We start from the raw sequence: 15,099 nt of genomic DNA, 5'->3' as shown, positions 1-15,099 counted from the left end.
GGGCTGCTCATGTTCTCACAGGTCTGGAGACGGGAGGCACCTGCTGAGGAGGATCACCTGCCTTGGAGCAAATGTATCCCTCTGTCTGGGCCTCTGTCACCCCACCCCACGGTACCACATGCTCCCAAAGTGGGTCACAAAGCTGCAAGTGATCAGAAGCCTAAGATCCTTGCTAAGAATTCAGGCCCTGGGCCTGGGGTGCGCTCAGGGTACACTTGCTTACCACGCATGAGGCCCTAGGTTCCATTCTCAGCACCTCAAAAACAGTGAAGAACTTAGGTCTCTAAGCCCCAGAACTCTGACTAGGTTTTAGGGGAAGACTGGCCCGGGAACCTCTGCTAACAGGTAGCTGCCAAGCTGGCCCTTTGTCCCCAAGATAAGATGACCCAGGAGGCCCTTGAGCCCTCTCCTTCCCCGGCCTCCAGGAGCCTCCTCCTGAAGCCCTGTTCTACCTACCCCAGGGCTCCCCCTGACCCCTGTCCTCTCTCCCTCCAGCGCGGCCCCAGCCGGGGCCACAACCTTCAGCCTGAAGCACTCGGAGCACGTGCAGGTGGAGGTGGTGCGTGATGGGGAGGCCGAGGAGGTGTCCACCAACGGCAAACAGCGCTGGGCCCTGTCGCCCAGCACCATACTGCGGCTCACCATGAGCCAAGCAAGCACCGAGGCCAGCAGCGACAAGGTACCACGTCAGGGAAGTCCTGCTCCTGAACTACAGGATCCCAGGGATGGGGCACAACAGAGTAGCCCTGTCCCAGGAGAGCTGCGTGCAGTTTTTTCCCCCAATTTTCTAATAATCATATGAAAAAAGAGGCAAAAATGGCTCCACACTATGGCATATGCCTGTAACCCCAGCACTCTAGGAGGCTGAGGCAGGAGGGTCACTACTTTGAGCAACTTAGCGATCTTAGGGTCTCTTAGTGAGACCTTATATCAAAATAAAAAATAAAAAGGGCTGGAGTTCAGCCCAGTGCAAAGATCCTAGGTTCACCCCTCCGTGCCACATACGCACACAAAAAGAAAAGAAATTGATTTTCCTAACATAATCTACTTAAACGAATACATCAAGTTATCACTTGGACATGGTTTAAATTTTTTAAAAATAAGATAGTTTTTTTATTTTCGTTTTCTTTTTTTTTTTTTTTTCACTTAAACTGAGTTCACACCTACAACATGTCCCAGTGCAGACTGCCCACATATCAAGAGCTCGGTGGCCCCGGCTAGCAGCTGTCTTGTTGAACTGGGAGCGGTGGCTTCCTAGGGTCACAGTGTGGACGGTTAGGGGGAGGAAGGGGAAGAGTAGATCTCAGAGCCATGGGATTGTTGGGGGCTCAGTCCCAGCACCCTGGATCTCACTGTCTCCAAAAGGGGCTGTGGAGCATTCAGGGGTAAGCGAGTACCCCCATGGAGCAGCCAGGACCAGCACTGCCCGCTCCCGCCCCTCGGCGGTGCTGGCTGAGCTGTACCCAAAGAAAACAGCCTGTCTGGATCGGAGCATGAGCGGTAGACGTGGGGCACAGTGGGATTTGGAGCCGCCTGAGGCAGCGGAGAGTGCATGGGGGCCAGGTGGGCACAGAGCATCCTGTGCTCCGAGAAGTGGGGCGTCTGCTGTCCAGCTTGGTCATCTGGGAGAAGCAGGCCCAGGAGAGCTTCCTGGAGAGGAGGGTCTGGGGGTCCTGAGAGCTCCCCTGACTTCTGCTGGGATCTTTCATCTCTGCCCCTGCTCTATCCCCATGCCACCCAAGGTCACCGTCAACTACTATGAGGAAGAAGGCGGTGGCCCCATCGACCAGGCTGGACTCTTCCTCACGGCCATTGGTGAGTTTACGTGCTGTGTCCTGGGTACCTTCACCCCCTGGGCCCGGCACTGCTGCCCAGCTCGGTGGTTTCAGGCTCTCTTCTGAGCAGGGCAGGCCTAGGCAGGGCCACACGAGCCCCTGGTCCTTCCACCTACAGCAAGAGCCCTCGTCTGCCAAGGACTGACCCTGCAGGCCGTGGAGAACCAGGAAAGACTGTCCCTCCCCCCTCTCCCCTGCAGCCTGGTCCTAGGCAATCCCAGCTCCTCCCCACTCACCCTCCCCACATCCAGCCCTGAGTACACAGAGATGCAGCTCTGGTCCCTAACCCACTCGTCCAAGCCCTTCATTGGACCCACAGGGATGATGAGGCCCAGAGAGGTTAGAAAAACTCACTTGAGCACCCACTGTGTGCTTGAGGCTTTTAAAAAACCCTGATGATGTCTCTACTTTCTGTGCACCTCAGTCGTGTCTAGGGCTGCTGTGGGGCGGGGGAGGCAGGAGGAGGAGGAGGAGAACGGTAAACACTGAGCATTTATGGAGCACCTTCAGTGTACCATACTCCAGTGTTTAGGTATCTTGCAGTCCTGGTTTCTGTCTATGCTCACAGCAATACCAAGGATTAAGGCCATTAATATACCCATTTTACAGATGAGAAAACCAAGCCTCAGAAAAGCAAACAAAAATATTGCCTGAGGCTAAACCCCTAGGAGGCAGCTGGTGGGCCACTGAGTCATTTGGCTAGGTCTCACTTTCTAGGCTCGGACTCTCCCTAGCCACCAGCTCCCCTTCTGCCCTCCCTGCGTCCTGTAACAAGCTGAACAGCAGTGCCTGTCTGCTCTCAGATGCTCCCTCCAAAGTGGGCTTGGTTGCTGGTCAACTCCTCCCTCTTCCTGCACCCAGAGGTGCCCAGTGGGAGGTGGGAGACCCTGGGGTGACCTCAGAGGGCTTTAGGAAAAGGAAACCAAAGACTCCCTGGATCGTCTGAGCCCTGGCATGTGAGTGACCCTCACGTGCAGCATAGCCCCTGGCTGTCTCGGATGACTGTCCCCGAGGAAACCCAACCCCGCAGACAGGGACACCTGAGGACGAGGCAGGAGGGGCAGAGGCAGAGGCCCATCGAGTGAAGATGATCCCGGCTCTCTGTGCCAGGAAGTCGGCCCCAAAGCAAAGCGGGCTCAGGGGAGATGGCACAGAGGGGTCCAGGAGAAACAGCACCGGGTATCCCCACGTACCAGACCAGAAGTGGGGTGCACGGTACTCAGTCCCAGAAGTGCTACGTGTGCCTGAGACAAAGAACCAGCATTGCCCTCAAAGTCCTGAGTTGCTGTCACTAAGCATTTATTTAACTGCCACAGGTTGCAGATAGTGAGCTTCTGTGGGCCAGAAAAATGTGCCCCTTGGCTGCCCCAAAAGGAGAAAGACAGAGAGAGAGAGAGAGAGAGAGAGAGAGAGAGAGAGAGAACACTGATGCATGGCACAAAAAAAAAAAAAAAAAAAGAGATTAAAACAATCGGCTGTCAACTGTCACCATCGTGTTAACTCCTAAGATGTAGGCAGGACAAATGACACTCATTTACAATCAGAAAACATCACTCCGCCAGCTAAATGTATGCATGCTTCCCGTGCTGCCAGGGTCCTGGTGAATACCAGGTGTCCCCAGGAAACCACTAGTCTGTCTGCCCCCACCAGTCTTCCGTTCCCTTGGGCATTCACCCCAGGAACCCTTGAGCCCCACCCACATCCTGGGTAATCATTCAAAGGCAGTACCCAGAGGCAAGGACATTCTAAAAGTCCCCAAGGGGTGGGATCCACTCTGCAAAGTCTTAACTGAATCCCCCATATCGAGCAGAAAAGGCCCCTGGCTTGAGGTAGACAGAAATAAATCCTGACCTTGCCCTCTCCAGCCACATTGTGATTGCTGAAATGTGACATTACCCTTCTGAGCCTCAATTTCCTCCTCTGGGACTTACAGCATTCCTGCGCTGTGCTTCTGAGGATTCAGTCGGGTGGCATGTGCAGAGGGCCTGTGGCAGGGGCCCAGAGCAGGTGCTGAGTGAATGCTGTCTTTTGCCTTCCTCTCTGGGGAGCCATGTTTACTGTCTGCCTAGGTGATGAGCTGGAAACTTACTATCCCTCGGGCTACTTCTGGGGATCTGGGAAAAACCTAAGGCACATCCCTGGCCACAAATCAGAACCCCTCTTGATCCCAGTCCTGCAGGGACTTGCTGTGTGGCCTTGAAAGTAGCCCACCCCCTCCAGGCCTCACTTTTCCTAGCTCTAGAATGAGAGATTTGAACTAATTCATCTTTGGGGACATTGAAGGCTCGAGAGCTCCGTTCTGGGGACAGTGGTGGGGAGAAGTGTGGGGTGGGAGGAAGGGACCCCCTCAGACCTCGGAGGAGCTCACTCCCTGGAGCCCTCATGATTATCTGGGTTTGGAGAGCAACGGGTACCCATCCACCCCACCACATCCCAAACAGCTCAGTAGGACAGGCAGCCCAGCAGCCTGCCACTGTCCTGGGCTGGTAGCTTGCGGAGCCCTCAGGGTCTTCAGGGCAAACTGCCTTGAACCCAATCCTGGTGACATTTCGCCTTAGCCTGCCCCACACCCTGGCGCCACCCGACACCTTGGAGCTATTCCGGGGAGCTGAGGTAGGAGCCAGAGCCTCTGGGAAATGTCTGGGACCCAAAGGCCCTGAAACAGGAGTCCTCTGGGGACAGCACAGCCGTCCCAGGAGCACAGGACCTTGGGCCAGTCCTGCCTGCCCTGCCCCCTGTCCCTCCATGCATCACCCCGGTGGAATCTAAACAGACAGGAGGAAGCCTTGTGGGGGGCTCCGAGTGAGGGCAGAGGGCAGAAGAGGACATTTCAGGTGACCTGAGGACAGGTGACAGGGCAGAGAGAGAAACTGAGGGTTGCTGTAGAGCTGGGAGGGGCCCAGTTTTAAAACACCCAAATTGCATAACAGGAAGCCAGAGAGCTCTGTATCTGAATTTATTCAACCAGGATGGAGCAAAGCCTGTTTAGTATCAGGGAGGGAGGAGATGGACTGGGCAGGGGCCGCTGCTTTCCTAAGAAGCACTTTGGCATGTGACTAAACTTTTTTTCTTTTGCAGTGTGTGCAAATATTGCATGGATAAAACCTTTAACTTTAAGAAACTCCTGCAATAGAGCAGTGGAAAGTACTCTCTCTGGTGGCCACTGGTCTAATGGACACACAGAGCTGCAGTGTCACCTTGCAGTCTAGGGACAAAAGTCACAGGGCTACCTGGATGGGAAGTGGCCAGCTCTGGCCGTGACCTTCAGGGAAGCAACTGTGTGCGTTTGAAGGCAGATTTGACCCACGTAGGGGGTCGGCCTGGGTCAGCCTGGATCGTGGAGGGACAGAGCACAGCCATGTGGAGCCGGGGTGGGAAGCCTGACTCTGACTTGGAGGTCGCTTCTTTCCTGCCGGCACCAGGAACACTGCAAGGAGCACATGGAAGGGACAGTGCCCTGCAGTTGGGAGTATGGGCAGCTGTACACAGGGCAGAGGACCAGGGCCTGGTGAAAGGTCATAGAGGCCAACAGGAGCTGGTGACCACCTTCCTGCTGTCCCCTGCACCCTTGTCTGGCACCAGCCTCCCAGGTTAGCAGCCCAGTTTGCCCCAAGGCTGGAGCCGCTCACCTGAAGCAGGTGAGATGACCTTTACCTCCCGGGATTGTGGGCTCCAAGGCCTTGGCCAGCAGCCGGCCACGGCACACACGGTGATGGGCTGAATGCGCACCATCGGCAGGAGGAGTGGGCCAACTGGACACTGCGGGGGCCACTTCCGAGGACCTCATGGCCCACCCTCTGCCGCCCCCTGCACCCAGATAAGCCAGTCGGGACCAGGGAGGAATCAGGCGATGGCAAAGGGAGCACTTAGTGGGGTCCTTGGACCCAGGGGGAGGAGGGGCTGTGCTGCACAGGAGAGGTGACATGGGGACCCTTCCTGTGCGGAGCCTCCCTCCTCCCCGTGGAGCAGAGGGGACAGAGCAGGGTGCGTTCATTCCCACCCGCTCCACCCACTCCACGTTGTGTTTGGGTGAAATCAAGTCTTCATGGGCAGCTCTGGGGCTCAGAACCAGGTGCCACTCTCAGGACTCCCCCCCCACACTGGGGTGACATTGCCTTCTGAGGCTGTTTGACAATATCTGGAAGCAGCATCTGTGATGTGACAACCATCACAACTGAGAGGTTGCTAAACATCTTACCACACACAGGGCAGGCCCCACATCAAGGACTACGTGGTTCAAAATGTAGGTAGGGCCCCCCCTTGATGTTCTTGAAGCTGCTGTAACTGAGAGGGTCCTGTGTTAGAAGTCAGGGAACCGAGGCTCAGAGAGGTTGTCTAACCTGCCTAAAGGCACACAGCTCATAAACAGCGAACCTGAGTCCAACCCAACACTGTCTGAGGCTGAGTCTTTTCACTGCACCACTGTCTCCTTGAAGCCTGTCTTCATGGAACCCCCAGGAATGCTGATGGTCCCTTCCCTGACAAAAGGGATAAGCAGGGACATTGCCCGGGACCCTCTGTCTGAAGCCCTGGATCACAGGCACCCCAAATCCAAAGGGGTTGGAGATCCTGTTTCCCACCCAGAGGGAAAATCCGCAGTCCTTATAGCTGGACCAAGGCTACTAGAAGTTTGGAGAGAGAAAGAAAAAGGCACACATGGGCACGCAGATGCGCACGGTTAGACTGGACGTTTGGTTTGACGGTACATTTTCAGACTATAAGCACAGCAGACAGCCACAGTGCTGCTGAAGCCGCCTGGGTGGCCCTGGGCCTGGTGTTTCACATCCACCAGGTGACACTCCCAGGTGGGAGTGAGGATCAGCCCTCACCTCCACGCAGGACTGGGGGGACCCTGACTACCTCATAGCACCTCAGAAGCTGGAAGCAGGCAGCTACACAGTGTCCCCTGAGTTCCCCCGGAGGGCAGGGGTGCTAAGTTAGGCCTAGAGCTGGAGACAGCGACCTGGCAGGGTGCTCCCTTTCCAGACACTGAATGAAGGGGTCAGCTGCACCCGGTGTCCCAGGGGTCTCCTGTCTGGTAGGATCAGGGGTTCACCTGTGTCTCTTGTCCCCAGAGATCTCCCTGGACGTGGATGCAGACCGAGACGGTGTGGTGGAGAAGAACAACCCAAATAAGGTACCAGGCTGTTGGGGTGGACGCGCCGGCAGTGCGGCAGAGGGAGGGGCAGAGCCTGGGTGGGGACCTGCAGCAGCCTGGACACTCCCGCCAAGCTGACAGCTCCGGCTCACAGGGCTGGAGACCAGGGCCCAGGACGGGTTCCCAGACCCCCAGAACCCCTGGATCCGGCACCAGGGTCTGGTTCCCCAGCCCACTTTGGGATGCCAAGGCATTTGTTCTTAAATGTCCGCCCTTTTTGCAGTTTTGAATCCTGGGGGCAAATCCAGGGGGCAGGGGATGCATTGTTCACGCTGCCCCCCCCCCCCCACTGCACAGCCCTGATGCTTGCTGACTCCTTCACTGGTTCCCTTCCCCTCTTCCTATCCTCTTTCACCTTGCATTGCCCGTCCTGCCCTGCTCCCCGCAAAGGACCAGTTAACAGCTCAGTGCGTCTCCTTTGTTCCCAGGGTCCTCGGAAAACACGGTGGCTGTGTTTTTAATTCGAGCAGCTGCCATTCCGACCTCAATGGGTTTTGTGCCTTCCCCAATCTAGTTTTTGAGGTCTGTTAGTAAATATATACCTCCAGACTATTGCTCCTGACAATTTTTAGTTTTCTGACCTTTTATATCATTTGTATTTTATTGTGTCATAGGCATATGTGATTCTTATACAGTCGGAAGCCTAGGTTAATTATGAAGACTTGAATTCTTTGCTTAGTGCTGAGGATGAAACCCAGGGCTTTATCCATGCTAGACAGGCACCCTGCCACTCAGCTCCACCCCAGCTAGGTGAGTGCTTTATTAAAGAGTAGAGGAAGGCCTGGCAGTACAGCTTAGGAGTAGAGCAGCTGCCTAGTGTTCATAAGGCCCGGGGTTCCATCTCTGTCGCCACACGCACATGCACACGCACACACGCAAAGATAAAATGAGTACAGCCCAGCAAGAAGCTGACTCAGGCCTTGTGGGAGCCCCTTCGCCCAGGCTCCGTAGCTGGGCTCCTACACACACAATCTTCGTGGCCCAGCCATGTGGCAGTGGGTCCCACAGAGGCTCTGAGGCCCAGCAACTCCAGGAAGCAGGCTTGTGGCCTCTCCAAGGTCTGAGCAATCCTGGCCCAGTCACATAACCCCTGAGAACCTGAACTGACTGTCTCTACACCCGGCCCTGTGAAATATTCACATTTTCTTTTCTAAGCTCGTAAATATCCACTGAGCATCTTTGATACCCCAGGACTAAGTCAGGCCCAGGGGCTGAGCACAGAATGGGAAAAATCCAGCACCTGCCCTTGGGGGACCCGCAGGCCAGCACAGACCCATGTTCCAGGAAGCAGGGCAGGGGTGGCTGTGTCCTCGCAATCGCTAAGTGCCCCCCAAGAGCCTGTGTGTGATGCCATGTGTGGAGCCAGGGACACTGTTGTGGTCTGTGGGTACAAAATGCTTCCTGGGAGAAGGCCCAATTGTGCTGAGACTGGAAGAGGGTAGAGCTGGCCAAAGAAAAAGGACAGTGGCCCAGGTGGAGGGGCCAGTGTGAGCAAAGGCCCAGGAGCTGGGCATCTGCAAGCAGAAAAGTGGGCGGTGGGGCTGGAGCAGAGCAACCCGGGGACCAGGAGGAGGAGGCGGATGGAGGGGCCTGCAGGTCGGGGTTTAATGCAGGGAAGCAACATGGCGGGATGAGATGGAGTCAGCTCTCCTAGCACTGGGCTGCAGGAGAAAACAACAGGGCTCCCAGGCCCCGGGCCGTGAACCAGTAGCAGCCCAACTGCAGAGCAGGCCACCCAGCAGGTGAGCAGCGGGAGCGTCATCTCTCTCTGCAGCTTGCAGCAGGGCCTGAGTCCTGCCTCAGATCAGCAGCGGCTGTAGATTCTCATAGGCGCTCGAACCCTGTCGTAAACTGCACGTGTATGCAGGAGGCCTAGCTTGCACGCTCCTTATGAGACTCTGAAACCTGATGACCTGGGGTGGAGCTGAGGGGTGTAATGATCTAACACTGGGGGATATACTTATAATGTATCCTATCATAAAATAATTTTAAAAAGAAACTACAACAAAAACTGTGCCAGTCCGTGGAAAATTGTCTTCTATAAAACTGGTCCCCAGTGCCAAAGATGTTGGTGACCACCGTCCTAAGGGACCTTAGGGCCTCCCCAGAATGTCCATCTGTTTGTCCCTTTGCCTCAGCTTCCTACCTCCTCCTTGACTCAGAGCCGAGGTCGCCTGCCCTGCTTGGCCTTCCTGTGTGCCACCCTGCTCGAACCTGACTCAGAAGCTCCCATGGGTCCTCTCTGGGGATTCGTGCCTGCTAGATCACAGCTGCCACCCCAGCGTGTGGTGGTTTCTCTTTATCTGCATCCTGAGTGGTCTCTCCAGTGTCCCTCGGGGTCTTCTGGGAGAGTAAGAGAGCACTGGCCTCTTTCCCTGCCATGCAGGCATCCTGGACCTGGGGCCCCGAGGGCCAGGGAGCCATCCTGCTGGTGAACTGTGACCGAGACACACCCTGGCTGCCCAAGGAGGACTGCAGTGACGAGAAGGTCTACAGCAAGCAAGGTGCCCGCGGGGCCACCCTGGGGGACAAGGGCAAGGGAACCATCACCCCCGTCCTGGGCAGGGTGAGGGAGGGGGGGATTCGGGCCTCCTGGACACGATGGCCTCAAATATCCTCTTGAGCTCAAAGCAGAAGACAGAATTGTAAATATGGTCCAACTGGAACACACAGGTAGAAAATAACTGGAAAGGAAATTCCTAAAATGTTAACAAGTGGTCATCTCTAGTGTCCGAGGTAGTGACCAGTCTTTCCTGCCCCATGCTTTTTTTTTTTTTTTTTGTACTGGGATTTGAACTCAGTGCCTTCGCACTGAGCTACATCCCCAGCCCATTTTTCACTCTTTATTTTGAGACAAGGTCTTACTGAGTTGCCCAGACTGAGCCACCCGCCTCAGCCTCCAGAGCGCTCAGATTACAGGTGGCTTTTCCTTTTGTATGTTTCCCTATGATTCCCATAAGACACATGTGTGACCTTGTCCTTTTCCTGATTATAAAAGTGAAAGGGACCCCTGCAGCAGTCCCCTCCTGCTAACCTTCCTGTGTCGTGTCCCCAGACCTCAAGGACATGTCCCAGATGATCCTGCGCACCAAGGGCCCGGACCACCTGCCTGCTGGATATGAGATTGTTCTCTACATTTCCGTGTCGGACTCAGACAAAGTGGGCGTGTTCTACGTGGAGAGTGAGTGAGCCCAGCCCTGCCCTCCCAGCCCGCACCCCTTAGTGCGTTCAGTCCCCTTTCCCAGAGCCCCGGGCCTTCGTGAGACCTGAGCCCAGGTGGGCGTTGCCTCCGAGGCGCCTCTGGTGTCTCTGACTTTTAAAAGAGGTGCTGTTGTCACCCTCCAGGAACGGCCTGCGGTTCCTCCAGCCGGTGAAAGGGTATGCTGGGTCCCCACTGTGCAGGGGATGTGTTATATCCTGGGACTCCTTGAAGCTTGTTCTATGAACATGTGTCGAGCTGCCGGGTGCCAGCGCTAGTCTTGGAGCTGGGATCCCTAGAGTAAAAATGACACTCACACCCTGTCCTCAAGGAGCTACCGGCTTAGCAATGGGGACATAATAAATAGCATATCGTGGGAAATAGGCTGAGCTGTGTCTCGGAGGAACCAGCCATTCATGGGCTAGCGGAAGGGTTCTGAGCAGAGAGGACGGTGCCCATGAAGCAGGGGGAGGGGACCCATCGGAGCTTTGGAAGAGCAGAAAGATCAGAGCAGGGGTACTGGGAGTCAAGGTCAGGGAGCCGGGCGAGGGGCCAGAGCATGTGACAGGGTTTGGATTTTATTCTAAGAACAGTGGAGAGCCATTAGAGAGTTTTAAGCAAGGGACTGCCAAGGCCTGATTTATGTTAAACAGCTCTGCAGATTGTCATGGCACTGGCGGGCAGTTCCCTTAGAAATGACTCATCGATTAAACATATTGCAGATCCTTGTTACCTCGAGCAAAAAATTCTTACCTCAGACAAAAAACGGGATGAGTCAGGCCAAAAATGGTGCCCAAAGTTTATTTGGAAATTGTGGGGTGAAGGATGAAGGGAAACATTAGCTCTGTAGAGTGAACTCAAGCCAAACAAAGAGAGAAAAGGATAAAAGCACCACTTAAAGTGCACCCCAAGGGTCCCAGCCCCCCACCACGTGGAATCACGGTAGCAGGCTGTCTGTGTCTTTATATGCAGTCTGCCACATGCGGGGTCCTGAGAATTATTTGGCGCTGCCCTGGGGTCTCGTAACTGACCAGTCCCACTTATTGCCCCAACCAGCTTTACCACGCCCCACCTCCTGTATCAGAGCTGTGCAGGAAACACTGGGGGCCAGGACCACTTTTGGATGGGCCCACTAGAGCTGGGCAATCACCAGGGGGCCCTCACCTCAGGGACCTTCTTAGCCAGGGCACCAGTGGCCAGCAGCTCCTGATGCCAGCCCTGTTCTGAGCCACCCCGGGCCTTAGGCGGTGACCTCAGGCAGGCTGGAATGTCCCCGGAGTCAGGCTGGCTCCGCAGCCCCAGGGTGCCAGAGATGTTGATGTTTATACCCCCTCCAGGCCAGAGTTGCCACCGCACAGGAGGGGTACAGGCCAGATCTTGGCCCGGGCCTTGCCCCAGCCTCGGCATTCACAGAGACTTGTCATGAACAGTGCTATCTAGTGTTTTCGAGAAGTTTCTGCCTGCACTCTTGGGAATGGGCTCAGATTCAGTCCCACATTTGCAACTGTGCCCCTTACCTGCTACCGAAATGCATCCTCTTGAGGGGCTAAGAAAACGAGGACCTCCCACCGCGAGGGATAAGACAATGTTCCCAAGACTGTCAGCTGGGCCACATGTCTTGTAGGGAGGGTCACATGCTGAGACAGTGACCACCAGCTTTAGTCAGTGTCTCTCCCAAGTGGGGATCCCCAGATGAGTACTTAAGCAAAATGGAGAGAAATAATTTATCTGTGGCTGTTTCCTTTTTTTCCATGCAAGCATTTTGGAGATTTTCTCTAAATCTGAATACGAGAATGTGTGTGTTACAGAAATGTCATTTGGTCACCTGCATCCTAGCAGAGAAGGCCCAGCTCTCCCCAAGCACAAGGGACTGAGCTGAGGAATCCCTTAAGAGGAAGCACTGCACCCAGGGAGGTCACTCCCCACCCCCACCCCTGGGACCCGCATCTGTGATGTGATGACAGCGTCCACGTCAACCTGTGGGCACTATAAAAACAGGAAGCTGTTGCTTTTGTGGCAAACGTTACAGTGACCACTAGTTGTGGCAATTGGAGTGGACAGATGTCTCCAGTCCCCGTAGAGAGCCTGGTGACCTACTCCAGTCCATGTTCTTCCCAGAACTCCAAAAGCTGGCCTCTTATTTCTTCCTACAAGGCCATGGTGACCACCTTGTCCCCGTTTGCTCAGGACTTGCCCCTCATGCTGGGAAACACCTCAGTCCCAGGCAGCTGTCACACTGTCAGAGTCTCCTCGGGAGGTGGAATTGCTCGATTGACTGGAAAGGTGACGCCAAGCCGTACCACACGCTAGCCAGCTGGGGCTAGCGCCTGGGGCTCAGCAGAGGTCAGGGTGGCCAGCAGCCCCAGCCCAAGGCACGAGGACAGCTTCACAGGGGACATTGTTTTTGCCCACGGGGAGAGCTGCCTATGCTGGGGGCAGCTGGCTCTGCACCAAGCTGTTCACAGGGAACAAGGGACAGAGGCTCCTTGGGACAATGTCTGCACTGTTCCCATCGAGGAATCAATCTCCCTGGCGCCACCCAAACTGCCTGAAAGAGGGCGAGGACAGACACGTGAATCGCAGGGCCTAGACGACACAGGAAGGAGAGAGCCACAGCAGATGGTAGACCACGCCCTCCACCTGACCCACCCTTTCTGGCCAGGTGCTCTCCATCTCAGACCCCAAGGAGCCCCCAGGTCCCTGCGCCCCAGGAGAGCCTGGCTTCTGCCAATTCTGCAAAGAAAAATTGGCTGCTAGGCCTAATGTCTTTCCCCTGAGCACTGGTTCAATGCAGCTGCCTGGAGGTGTGGAAGGCCGGAGTGCCAGGGGAGAATGACTTACCATGCCCACCTCACCGGGTCTACGTAGAGAGTAGGCCAAAGGACACACACTGTCCTCTGTGGGGAAAAAGGACCTCGCCTGCTGGGTTGGGCTGTGAAAGTGTTCCTTGGGCCATTCAGGGTGTGAATTACCCACCTTGCTTCTTGGACACACCTAGGGAAGTTACGGTGAACTATAGCTTCTTTCCCCTCCCCCTTCTGTCCAGAAGCTGTCCGATGGAAAGGCCACGAGTGTTGTGGTAGGGACATGCTGATTTGGTCACAGTTCCTAACTGACCGAGGTTACCAAGGTTGCTGATACTGTGTCACTTGCAGAGACCCTGTGGCAGAGATGGAATTATCCCCCATTTATCAGATAGGTAAACTGAGGTTCAGGAAGTCCAGCTCATTTTCCCACAGGAAGAACCATCCCAGACCTAGTCCTCTCATTTCACGAGTTTGATCAATCACCTTGTTCGTGCCAGGAACGTTCTGGTTATCTGTTCTAACTATTGGGCAGCTGGACACTAATCATTATTGTGTTGTGAAAAGCACTAAGCTGAGCCTGATTCTGCTCTTCCAGCTCTGCAGGGCATAAGGAAACTCCTTGTGGAACTGGGTAGGGTCCTCCCTCCATGCCTTGGCCAGCGCAAGTATCTCCTCCCCATAGCTCGCCCCACTAGGGCATCGCAAAGGCTGCCTCCCCACATCCACTCCATCTTATCAGGGGCTGAGCGCTGCTCTGAGATGCTTCCCAGTGACATCTGTCCCCCGGAGGCCATAATTCACATTCCTGTGCCTTCAGCCTGAAAATTCCCCAGTGGCCTCTGCTCTAGGGAGTGGCACGGGAGCCCTTGGTTCAAGACCGTGCGCCAGGCGGGCAGCAGGGCAGGGCCAGGGCTGCCTCTGCCCTCACATTGGCCCGTGTGTTTAGAAAGGCTGTGGGGGCTGGGGGAAGGCAGGGGCCTGCAGAACTCCCAGCAGCCCCTGGTTTGCTCCTGGAGGATCTGGGCAGGATTCTCACACATGACACAAACCAAGACCCAGAGGGAGGAGGGAACAGACTGTTCCGAACAGGACAGCACTGTGACACGCTGGAGATCACAGGGGCCCAGGAACACTGGAGAAACCTGCCTTTCCTCCCCATGACAGTGGAGAGCCAGAGACCTACTTGGTCTTTGCCCTAAGCTGCTTTCATGCTCCAGAGGGGAATTTTTGGTACAAATGAATCCGTTTATGGTTTATTTATACCAAGGGGATGGGAGCTCAGGGTTCACAAGTAGATGTGAATCCGAGTCCCAGGTCAACCACTTTCTGGTTGTGTGAACGGAGGAGGAATCATTTCTCTTTTCTGTGACTCGGTTTCCTCGTCTGTGGAATGGGGGCAGTCACGTCCTTCCGTGCCACACCAGTGTAGTTACCACCTGCCCCCATTTCCCATGAGCCATTCACAGGAAGCAGCCCTGTGCAGACGAGGAAGCCAGAAGCCCGCTGGCACACAGCAGCTCTGAGACAATGCCCGGGACCTGTCACAGACGTCCCCGTGGCATTTTCTGCTTCTCCACATGGAGAAGACAGCCACTCTGCCCCTGTCCCCATGGTGACTTCCCTGACCTCCTCCCTGATGAGGCAGGGGGCTGACGCTGGCCCTTCCCTGCCCCAGACCCGTTCTTCGGAGAGCGCTACATCCACATCCTGGGCCGAAAGAAGCTCTACCACGTGGTCAAGTACACGGGAGGCTCCGCGGAGCTTCTGTTCTTCGTGGAAGGCCTCCGCTTCCCCGACGAGGGCTTCTCGGGCCTGGTCTCCATCCACGTCAGCCTGCTGGAGTACATGGACGCCGTGAGGACCCCGATGTCCCCACCAGGGCCTGCCTGGGAACCAGAGGGTGGCTCCACTCAGGCAGCCACTTCCAGGGGGCCACACTGTGCCCCGTGCCCTTCAGAGCGCCCAGGGGGCCCAGGCTAGGAGACCTGGGTGTCTCCCGTGGCCTACGCTTGTCTGCTGTGGTCCTCTGAGCTGTCCCCCAGGGCCCTCTCGTTTGCCACACCTGCTCCCAAGAACCCTGAGCCTCCCAAGCCTGTGCCC

At 55.8% G+C, this 15,099-nt stretch overlaps 1 protein-coding gene across 1 annotated transcript in view; it reads left to right on the top strand.

The window, feature by feature from the left end:
• Padi2 (peptidyl arginine deiminase 2) overlaps positions 1-15,099 on the top strand; it is a 38,034-nt gene that overhangs the window by 10,012 nt on the left and 12,923 nt on the right. Inside the window, exons 2-7 of the mRNA XM_003471384.5 lie at positions 496-679; positions 1,743-1,815; positions 6,911-6,972; positions 9,380-9,497; positions 10,049-10,174; positions 14,675-14,853. Coding sequence (XP_003471432.1) covers positions 496-679; positions 1,743-1,815; positions 6,911-6,972; positions 9,380-9,497; positions 10,049-10,174; positions 14,675-14,853 — 742 coding nt within the window. The remainder of the gene's footprint in view (positions 1-495; positions 680-1,742; positions 1,816-6,910; positions 6,973-9,379; positions 9,498-10,048; positions 10,175-14,674; positions 14,854-15,099) is intronic.

The sequence above is a fragment of the Cavia porcellus genome, unplaced genomic scaffold (genome assembly GCF_034190915.1).
Source record: "Cavia porcellus strain 051 isolate PalLab524CR breed Dunkin Hartley unplaced genomic scaffold, mCavPor4.1 scaffold_25, whole genome shotgun sequence".
Classification (NCBI taxonomy): domain Eukaryota; kingdom Metazoa; phylum Chordata; class Mammalia; order Rodentia; family Caviidae; genus Cavia; species Cavia porcellus.
The sequence above is the reverse complement of the archived record's forward strand: the minus strand, read 5'-3'. Positions and strand labels throughout refer to the sequence as shown.